This window comes from Triticum aestivum, chromosome 4D, assembly GCF_018294505.1.
Source record: "Triticum aestivum cultivar Chinese Spring chromosome 4D, IWGSC CS RefSeq v2.1, whole genome shotgun sequence".
Classification (NCBI taxonomy): Eukaryota; Viridiplantae; Streptophyta; class Magnoliopsida; order Poales; family Poaceae; genus Triticum; species Triticum aestivum.
This window is the reverse complement of record NC_057805.1, coordinates 473,987,447-473,998,370: the sequence shown is the minus strand read 5'-3', so window position 1 is coordinate 473,998,370 and position 10,924 is coordinate 473,987,447. Positions and strand designations below refer to the sequence as shown.

Here is a 10,924-nt window from a genome sequence, read left to right as displayed (position 1 = left end):
TACTTAAACAAGTAGAATCAATTTGCACTGTATGAAAAAAAAAACAATCAAGGCTGCCGAAATACATACCTGGAGTATCAAATCCAGCCCCTCCCATTCCCCTCTGCCGGTCACTACGGCTGGCCAGTTTGTAGGCATAGATGCGACAGCCATCCGCTGGTCAACTTCGCTTGATGAAGCATGGATGGATCTGTGCTTCCGAAAGATTGTGCACACCTATGCACTAGCACGGCGACGGCGGCCGATGGAAGCGCTTGATTAAGCCTTATGCTGGGCGTGTGGGCAGCGGCGGCAACAGATGGATTGGAGGTTTAGGTCAAACGGCGTGGAAATAGAACAACCGTGTGCGTTGATCCGTGATTTGTCTGATGCGTAGATCACTCAAGGGAAATCAATGCCATTTGGGCTAATTGTCTTGGACTTGGGCCAAACAACAAAGTCCAATCTAGTAGGCATCCGTGATTAGACTAATTGCTGCTAATAGATAGGCCGCTGGTAAATAAAAAATACACAATAGATTAGTAGTTTAGTACTAGCCCCCCCAAAACATCCATGGGGGTGGCCGAACCATGGCGGGGGCCTGGCCCCCCCGCTCGTCCCCCCACTGCCTCCGCCCCTGCCTACTTGTATTCTCTTCTCTCAGTTGCACAAGAGATGTGCATAGTTAACAAACTTATTTCTCTGATTGAGATGATTTGGAATTTTGGGCTTGGGAATCCATCTCGATAAACCAACCAGGTGTTGGCTCTCTAACTCAAGTCCTCCCTTCCCCGCTCTACTTCGGAGGGGAACTACTAATATCATCGGATCCTGGATACAGCAAACTGGAGAGAAGAATCAGGCACTGCACGAGCTACCAGCAAGCTGCTGATCATGCCTGATCGCCTGCTAAATTTGCACCTCTACTCCACGGGCCAGGTCACGGCAATGGGGCTCCTCACCGTGCGCCGCCTGCCCTGCCCAGCGCTCTGCTGCTTCCACACCAGGTACCCCTCCGCGCTGTCCTTCCCCGCCGCGGCCGACGCGTCCACCCGCACCTGGAAGCTCTTCTTCTCGCCGAACTCCGCGAACGCCAGCGTCGTGGGCGCGACCGTGACCTTGATTCCGGGCGGGGCGGCCACCCGCGCCGTGTACGTCGAGTTGGGCGCACCCACGTTGGTGACCGTCCTCCGGAGCACTGCTGATGTCTCGCCGCCGCCGTCCTTGAACGCCACCGCGATCGACGGGTAGTTGAGCGTGAACCCCGGGTTCTCGTGCAGCAGCTCGCTGCAGTTGACGGCGCTGTGCGTGATCTTGAACACCTCCCTCTGCGTGTACCCCAGCGTGCAGAGGTGCGTCACGTAGTCGGCCGGCTCGATGTCGTACACCAGGCCCGGGTCCACGGCGAGGGCCGGGTTCACGTGCCCGGCGCCCATGGCGAACGCGTCGGCGCGGTCCCCGCCGTCTCCGTCGGTGATCGGCTTGCCCTGCCGGTCAGTCACGTCGGCCGTCGTCATGATCGCTGACCGCACCATCGCTGGGCTCCATGAAGGGTGCGCTGACCTGACCAGCGCCGCGATGCCGCTCACGTGCGGGCACGCCATCGACGTCCCCGACAGCACCGTGAAGTTGGACCGCCGCGCGTCGCCGTCCAGCCCCGACGGGCCAACGCTGCCCGGCCACGCTGCGATGATGTTAACCCCGGGGGCGATCACGTCCGGCTTCAGCACCGACGGGCTCGTCACGCTCGGCCCGCGCGCCGAGAAGAGCGCCACCGCTGGCGCGCGCGCTAGCCCGATCCGCGTGCCGCCGAACGCGATCCTCGCCACCGGCCGCGGCGTCGAGCTGATGTAGTTCTTGAGCTCGACAGCCTCCTGGTAGCCGACGAGCGTCGCGGGAAGGACGTGCACGTCGACGGAGTCCTCCTGCCGGTTGATCTCGGAGTTCGCGAGCACCATGGCCGCGCCGCCCGCTTCTTTCACCGCCTGGCCTTTGTCTGCCCGGCCGGTGATGCCGCGGTCGCATACCACCATCTTCCCGGCGACTTCGGCCGCGGAGAGGGACCCCTTCATGCAGTACATCGCTTCCCGGGACCCACCGGCGGCGTAGAACAGCTCGAGCGCCTTCTTCCCGCCATTTTTCAAATCGATTTTTCCCGGGTACATGGACTCGCCGTACAGGACCCGGCCGTTGCCGAGCCGGACGTAGGCCGGGAAGCGGCGGTCCAGTGTGGCGGCGCCGACGGTGAGCATCCAGGGCGCTTCGTTGGCCACGGAGCTCGGCTCCGGCCCGTTGTTACCGGCGGCGCTCACGACGGAGACGCCGCGCACCGTGGCACGGAAGCTGCCGATGGCGATGCTGTCCTCGAAGAGCGGGATGGGGAAGCCGCCGAGCGAGAGCGACAGCACGTCGACGCCGTCGCGCACCGCGTCGTCCATCCCAGCGAGGATATCGGAGCTGAAGCATCCGTTGAACCAGCAGACCTTGTAGGCGGCGACGTGCGCGCCGGGAGACACGCCGCGCGCCTCCCCGGCCCCGGCGCCGAGGACACTGGCTCCGGCCACGGCGGACCCCGCGGCTGTCGACGCCGTGTGAGTCCCGTGCCCGTGCGCGTCCCGCGGCGAAGCGTACTCCCGCGCGCGCGCTGCGGCGTCAGACGGGTCCGTCGGGTAGTTGGCGCGGTGGCCCTTGGAGTAGAACCGCGCGCCGACGAGCTTCCGATTGCAGTTCGTCGCGTTGAACCGCTCCCCGGTCTCGCACACGCCCCGCCACCGGTCCGGCACCGGCGGCATCCCGCGGTCGTCGAAGCTCGGGCTCTCCGGCCACACGCCCGTGTCGAGCACCCCGACGACCACGCCACGGCCGTACCGCGCGCGTGCCCACGCCCCGGTCGGGCACACGTTGAGGCCGAGGAAACGGTACGAGTACGTGGTGTGCAGCTCGACCCGGCGGTCCTCGCGCACCGACGCGACGCCCTGCAGCGCCCGCAGAGCTGCCGCCTCGCCGACCGTGAGCCGCGCCGCAAAGCCGTCGAACACGGTGTGGTAAGAGTACAGCAGCCGCGACGACGGCTTCCGCTGGCGCTTGTCATCTTGCTCCACCGAGGAAGGCACGGATTTGATGAGGAAGGCGAGGTGCCAGTCGTGGTCGGAGGAGGTTGCGTCGCCGCCGCCGGTAGATCCGCGTGGGTGCAGCTGCACAATGTAGGTCCGCAGAGCCTCCGCCTGATCCGCGGCGGCGCCATGAAGAAACACCAACGAGGAGAGGAAGAGGGAGAAGAACGCCACGTGGGAGGCGAACAGGTGGAGGAAACCCATGGCTACCTAGCTAAGCAACAATCGAGCAGGTGATCACTTTGGTTTGCAACGGTGAGGTGGGAGATGGAGAGGTGGGATTCATCGGAATGCACGGTGCTATTTGAAGCGGCAGCGCCGGGGAGCGGCGCGCGGGCGCGGGGGGAGGCGCGGCGAGAATTTGAGACGGGGAGGGAGGCCTCGTGAGGAGGATCACCCTCATCACCGGCCGTGACACGAGACGGGTACCGGAGGGAGTAATGGCAGGCAGGGCCGGCCGGGCTCCGGCCGCTAGTCACCCGATCGAGCTCTGACTGACGCTGGGTTCCTTAATGGCGCAGACACGGGTAGAGACAGAGGAGGAAGACGGAGGGAGGAGCGTACCTGCGCGTGGTGTGAGGAGGAGTAATTGTTCAGCGTGCGGGACGGGGCGGGTGTGGTGCTACACGACGAAGACGGGCGCGCAGGGCCTGAATCCTCCATTGCTCGTCCGTGCCAGTGCCAAGCCATGCAAGGGCAGAATTGACAAATTTAACCTCAAAGCGAAAGTATTTCATAAACTAAACTGTTTTTGAAAATATTTCACACCGCTGACCCTTTTATGCAGCTCCCAACAGTAAGGCGCTGCACTCTACTTGCAACTCCTTAAGTTAGGCGCTGCACAGTGTAGTGCACTCCTTACAGCTAGGCGCTGCACAGTGTGGCGCCTGTGTGTTAGGCGCTGCACAGTAGAGTCTAGCGCCTTACTGTTAGCCGCTGCACATTAGGGGTCAGCTGAGTGAAATACTTTTAAACATAGTTTAATTTGTGAAATAGTTTCACCCCGAGGTCAAATTTATGGTTTTTGCCCTATGCAAGCGCCGGCCTCGCTGCCTCGTGCGTGCCATTTATGATGCCTGCTGCCTCCTTGCTTCTGTTGCGCGCCGCCCCAAGAACGTCTTTCATTCTTTGCACGCGTATATGGTGATCTATGCGATGCGTGGCCGAGGCGCTCCTCCTGCGAGAAGGTTCTTTTTTTTTTGCGAGAAGCTTTGCACCAGCGTATTTTATCATTGTGATGTGGGCTGTGGTATGCTTGCTATACCTGGACAAAAAACTTTAAAAAAAATTCCGAAAATCTGGTACTACTATTTAATTCTATGTTCGGAGGGTTACTAGGAAAATTTGAGATCATTTGCTTAGCCATTTGAAAGTTTTGGATGGTCTTTGAAAGTTTCTGTCCAGTTTGGCTAAAGCATTTAAGCTTTTTCGACATAGTGAAAAATGGTCAATAATTTACCCTAGGTTCTCTGAGTATCATAGAAAATTTTGATAGTATTTTGCCTAGCAATTTGAGAGTTTGGCTAATTTTGCTATTTTGGTGAAATTTGGACTCAAAACAATTCTAAGACAGATAAACTTCGGCTTGGCTCGATCCAAGCCAGTCAAGCCACTCCCCTAGTAAATGACATGTAGGTCTTGCATTTCGAATTTTGCTTCCACATCCTAACCTACTTTATTACATGATTTTTCGTACTAAAAACCTCTAGAGTTGTTATTTTGTGTTACAACTGCCTCTAACTTACGTAATGCTATAATGTCCTCAAATAAAAACTAGTTAAGCACTCCCCTCTAAAAACAAGTTGCAACTAGCACAAACACAGTCGACTACTCAACTTGGATGTGAATCTTAAGAATAGAGTAGGTATGTTGATTGCTCCTGGATGAGGAGGGAGACTGGACTACCTCAACTACCTACTCCGCTAGCTCATGCTACCAGGCACTCTTCATACGCGCCTGCGAGGACCCACACTGGAGGATCACCTGGAAGCTTTGGGTGCCGCTTCACATTAAGTTTCATCTGCCTTTCGCTCCAGGACCAATGCTGGACAGCTGAGCGCCTAGTTCGTCATGGGCTACCCCACGAGGCCGCTTGCGCCTTCTGCGGTAAAGGGGAGAAAACAATGCAACATCTATTCACGGGTTGCTCGTTCTCCCGGCAGGTGTGGCATGAGATACTAGGCTGGATTAGATCAACCGCCCTGTCGAGTGTGGACACTGACTTCCACTCCTACTGGGCCTACTCTTTCGACCATGCACCCAGGCCGGCGCGAAAGGGATTGGCCTCCCTCGTCATCTTCACTGCCTGGTGGCTCTGGAAGCACCGGAACGTTGGCATCTTCGACGGCGAGCGGCCTTCGGTCTCCCACCTCGCCAACATAATCAGAGACGAAGCTCACCTTTGGGCTAGGGCCGGCGCCACCAGGATCCAACATATCATCCCCAAGAGCTAGTTTGTGTTCATGTAGGGGTTGAGCAACCCCGTACCTGTCTGCTCCTAACTCACTTCCATGCCTTCTTGTGTACATGGCTTAGTGAGTTCGTGTAATCCCATGTTGTAACGCTCTTCTTTTATCAATGGAAAGACACGCAGCCTTAGCATATTTGCAAAAAAAAGGACGAGGAGGGAGACTGAGCCGCTTCCGCCATGGCGAATTTCTCACCTGCCTTTGATGACAGTTAATTCGATCAACAATAAGGTCTTGTGCTTTATTCACCGAGTTTTAACATCGTAAGATTTCGGGGGTTGATAGACTAATACTGAAGGATATTTGACTTATCGCGTCAAGTGTATAGGGTGCAACAGGCCGAACCATGTGGTTAGTTTTTTTATTTGTTTTTAGTTTTTCCACTTTTGCTCGTATTTTTTTTATTTTAGTTTTTCATCTATTTGATTTTTGTTTTCCCTTTTATTATTTTCTGGGATACCTTTTTTTTATTTCTAGGGCAAAATGTGAATACTTTTGAAGTGTATAAACATATAACCTGGCATGGCTCAACAATTTTTTTCAAATCATAAATTTTTTTGAAAAGTTCATTAACTTATTTGTAACATATGATAATTTATTTATGCGCATGAACATTTCTATTGTGATATGTGAAATTTTTTGTTTTCCCAAAAAAATGTTTTGACAATTAACCTTTTGATTTTTTTAAAAAAATATTAAAGAAAAGTATAGTTCCTAAATATATACAAAGTAAAATATATTAGTTATGGGTCTTACTAGTGGTGACCCATATAATAACCCTTGAGGCGATTTGCTAAGCTATCTCTGGATCTGGCGGAAGCGGGACTCCTTCTCCTTCTTATGGGCATCATATAGCTAATTCCCAACCTGAAGGCAGAAGGTCTTCTTGATCTTGGCCTCTACCTTAGCAGGCCAATCCTTCTTATCAGCACGAGGAGGTTGCTCAAAATCACCATCACTCGAGCCATCAGTATCTGCAGAAAGCTCCTCTCTCATACCACCACGAGGGTTAGAATGCTTCTTCACCCAGAGACGCTTCACGTCATGAACAGTGAGGTTGTTGACGTTTAATTTAAGCATGTGCACGTGCACGTGGGATGGACGTGTGGAGGGAGACGTAGAGTTCGAAAACATATAAAGTAAATCTAGGTTTCGATATAAAACATATAAATGTTGCGGTTGCATTTGAAAATAAAAAAAATGCAAAAATATATTCAACATTGATCTTGTTCCGAATATCTTGTCAAAAAACATGGCGATGAAAGAACTAATTCGGATGTACGGTTCAACATATATGACAATATTTATATGGAGTGACACCGACCCAGTGATGGGAGAGAAAAGTGTGGAGTGTGTTTTGTTTTTAACATAGTACATGAGGCCTTTCTGCAAATATTCTACCAATCCATGTTTGAGCTTACTTGCATCCCTATGTTTCATATCCAATGGCTCAAATGTCAGTCGCGCATCCGGTGCAACAACTGGTCTGGTGCATAGGATACGTTCTCCCATAGCATGTATAAAAGTTACACTGGTTTGCCGATCCTCGCCGTCCTTGCGTCCACCGGAGCTCGATAGCGCGGAATCGAGCTCCACCACCAACCATCCACTTGCGTACGAGACGGGTGAAGGGGGCATCGCAAAAACAGATCAGGAGCTTTGGAGCATACGCCAGCTGCATGATGGATGCAGGAGAGCTCACAGTCACGGGAGAGAAGGGGGGAAGAGGCGGGTGGAGATGCGTGCCGTTTCTCGTGGAATTGTTTTCCAATAAGAATGTAGTGGTATGTGACTGTGGTGTATCTATACTCAGAGGTCAAGAGATGATAAAATAAAGGAAAAGAATCCAAAATAAACCTTGAATTTGTAGACGAAAGCTACATCGAAACCTGAACTTCCAATCCCTGAAATCAGCACACCGAACTCTTTAATCCCGATCTATTTTAAACCTTGAGCGTATTCCCAAACAGAGACAGCAGGTTGAACCCGGGATCTTCAGCTGCGGCTGGACGCGACTGGGCCGGCCACAAGGCGCAGCCAACGATCCGGTTCGGCCCTGCTGCCACATAGACAATCCCGTCGAAAACCCGCTCAAGGTTTAAAATAGACCGGGATTAAAGAGTTCGGTGTGCTGATTTTAGGGATTAGAAGTTCAGGGTCCGATTTAGCTTTTGTCTACAAATTCAAGGTTTATTTTGGACTTTTTTCTAAAATAAAAGGAAAACATAACGCATGGAGCCGAGAAATGGACGACGATCGAGCGAGGTGCTACGTACCCATTGCCGCCGAGGCTGGTGCACGTAGTACGTACGTCCACGGCCGGTGGCCACCCCGGGGGCCAGGTGAGTAGTACCGCGCGCGCCACCGCCGGCGGCTGGCTAGCCTGCCCCCCGATGCATGTAATGGCTGCCTAGTAAGCCCCACATGCGACCACGCGTGGCAGACACATAGTATATGCTGAATTTGGTAGTACGTTGCATGCTAGTGCATCTCTTGCATGCATGCACGCACGGCAAGATCATGTCAAGATGCACCGCACTGTATATGGCCTCGGTTGGTCAGAGAGGTGCATGTGTCCCTCCAGCCGGCCATGACGACGCTGCGTGTGGGCGCGGCGCGGTCGACATTTGGTTGCGTCGACATCGTGGGTCAAATTTTAGGTTTGACGTACGTGTGTGTCGTTGAGCTGGATTGATCTACTTGCAAGAGGTTATGTTGTAGATGCTCCTGTGGTAACATTGTTCTTGGAACTACACATATGGTTCATGTCATCCCTGTGTCTTTTTGGAGTATGTGGTCTTCCAGCATCTAAAAGAAAGTTCTCCCCGAATGTCTATCCGTTCGATCGTGCCGCCGCCGGTACGGTGGAACATAGTAGTGGACTGTATTATTGCTAGCTTCCACCGGTGACGGCCGTCCTCCAGTTAAGCTAGCCTCATGCACATGCATGCACCGTCTTCTAGCTAGCCTGTTTGCCCCGCCGTTCCACGCCGGTCTCCCTCCGTACGTGGACATTTCAACGTCGGCCGTTGCTCCGGCCAATATCTCTCCACATCTCCCCCCCTCTATCTCTCTCTCTCTCTCACACACACACACACGCGCGGCCGAGCCAACGTTGGTCGTATCCACGGTTGAATATTCTCGCCCTATATAAAGGGCCCATTGGCCATTGCATACGCTGTACTACTCCGGTGACAGAGACCACGTCCCTGCTACTGCTAGCTTCTTCTCACGTTGCGCGCAATATGGACGGACGTGATCCAGCCGCTACAGGTCCATGGTGGTACCCCGACGACTGCCCTGCCCCTGGCGAGATCGCGGCCGTTGCAGGAGCCGCCGGCGGCGACGACGACGAGTTCCTCGACATGTTCGTCGTCAGCTCCATGCATGCATGTGGCTAGGTTTGGTTATTTCCGCAATGCATGATTCACCATCGATCGTACCTGTACGTGTGTTGTTGCAGTGAATATCTGCTCGGGATGGGGTGGGAAGCAGGCGCGCCTGTTTCCTGCGCCCGCTCTTCGCCACCTTCCGACGACGTGATGGCAACGTGGCTCTACCCAATCGTCAGCGGCGACGAAAATGCCGGCGACGGCCCGATGGTGAGGAACGAGCCGTCGGCGATGGCCGCGGAGACCAAGGGGAAGCTTCCAGCTACGGAGGGCGTGGCCGATGTCAAGGTAAGAACACGTGAACACAATTACTATATGCGTGTCTTTTTAGTTGCTACTCCCTCCGTTCCTAAATATAAGTCTTTTAGACATTTCAAATGAACTACAACATACGGATGTATGTAGACATATTTTAGAGTATAGATTCACTCATTTTGCTTTGTATGTAGTCACTTGTTGGAATCTCTAAAAAGACTTTTATTTGAAAACGGAGGGAGTATATATTATGCATCTAAAACACCCAATGGAACTTGGGTCTAGGGCTCTAGCTAGGTGCACCTTAATTGAATATTTTTTAATATATAAAAATAAAAAAATGTCACAGATAGGGTCTAGTGTTATACTCACGTGTAAAATTTCATGAAGATATTACTTTCGTGGTCTTCTGTGTGCAAGAAACAAAGCCAGTTATATATAAAAGTCACTACTCGAGTTCTTTTGAAGTTACAACTTCGTTTTTCTCGTCCAAAAGAACACTGAAGGCATTTCTTCATGAAACTTCATACATGAGTAGAACACACGACCATGTTCGCCAAAAAAATAGAATTGCTTGGTTTTTAAATATTTTTACAATTTAAAATGCCATATAGGGTGTGCCTAGACCCATGTCCCAAAAATATGCACCACTCTATTCATGTGTTGTCAAGTCAGTTTAAGTAGATAAGAAGCTCTTCTCTCTGACTCTTCTTCTTCTTGCAAGATTTTTTGGTGAACTTAAGGAAACATAATGATCATTTTCTAACAAATGGTGAATGGTGGATTTTATTAACTTAAAAGGAAGCGTGAAGGAAAAACAAACACGATGAGCACATACCCGGCCTTTGCATAGCTAAGATGCACACAGTCAGTACTAACCCACACACAACAGATCACGTCAACATTGAGCAAATTTATACAAGACCGAAGCCATGTCTATGGTCCGGTATTATCTGGATGTTTGATCACGTACTAATATATTTGTACCCTTTTGTTTAACTTGTATAATTTCTGAGGTAATACTCCGGATGCAATAAGGATTCTGCTTTCTGTTTTACTTTTCTTTGCTCTTAATCTTCCCTAAAACTCAAACCTCAACATCTTGTATAGTCTTTCCGTGTTTTTAAGGGAATCAGCCTCCTTTAGCAATAAACAGGGTAGGATATACGTGCATGCGTTCATAGGGGTGAGTGTACATGCGTTTGTGTGCGCGCGCGCGCATCTGTACTGTGATTCTAAAAAAAAAAGCACTCTAGGACTGTTAATTAAGAAGGAAATAAGTCATGTTATAACTTATAAGAAAGTCTAAAGATGTTCCTCTGAGTTGAGAAGATGTTTCCTCTTCTAAAAACATGTACATGTATGCAGATTATCCTAATGTGTAGTGGTCTGATCTGTGTGTTTCCGCAAGCATGCATGTGGACTGATTGATTTTTCTTAACCAAAGAGGACAACATCATGCAATTTCCAAGGAACAAGCAAGTGGACTGAATTTCCCATAATAGCACATGGTGGAGAACAGAGCACGGCTCGAGTGGCTTGAGAAGCATGTCTATGCCTCGCCTGCCTGGGTTCGAGTCCGGATTTCTTCTAAGATGGCGACTCCGGGTGCTAGTATCCTGGAGTTTGCTTTTTTTTCACGTAGTGGAGTCAACTGTATATTTTTTTCAACTTGTGTCTCTGTTTTACTCAACTCTTTTCATGGAATTTTGTGGAA

At 51.6% G+C, this 10,924-nt stretch overlaps 1 protein-coding gene across 1 annotated transcript; it reads right to left on the bottom strand.

The window, feature by feature from the left end:
- Window positions 1–657: 657 nt before the first annotated feature.
- Window positions 658–3,420, bottom strand: LOC123098746 (subtilisin-like protease SBT1.2). The gene has a single exon (XM_044520815.1). The coding sequence runs from the start codon at window positions 3,294–3,296 to the stop codon at window positions 903–905; it is 2,394 nt and encodes a 797-aa protein (XP_044376750.1). The 5' UTR covers window positions 3,297–3,420; the 3' UTR covers window positions 658–902.
- Between the last annotated feature and the right edge of the window lie 7,504 nt (window positions 3,421–10,924).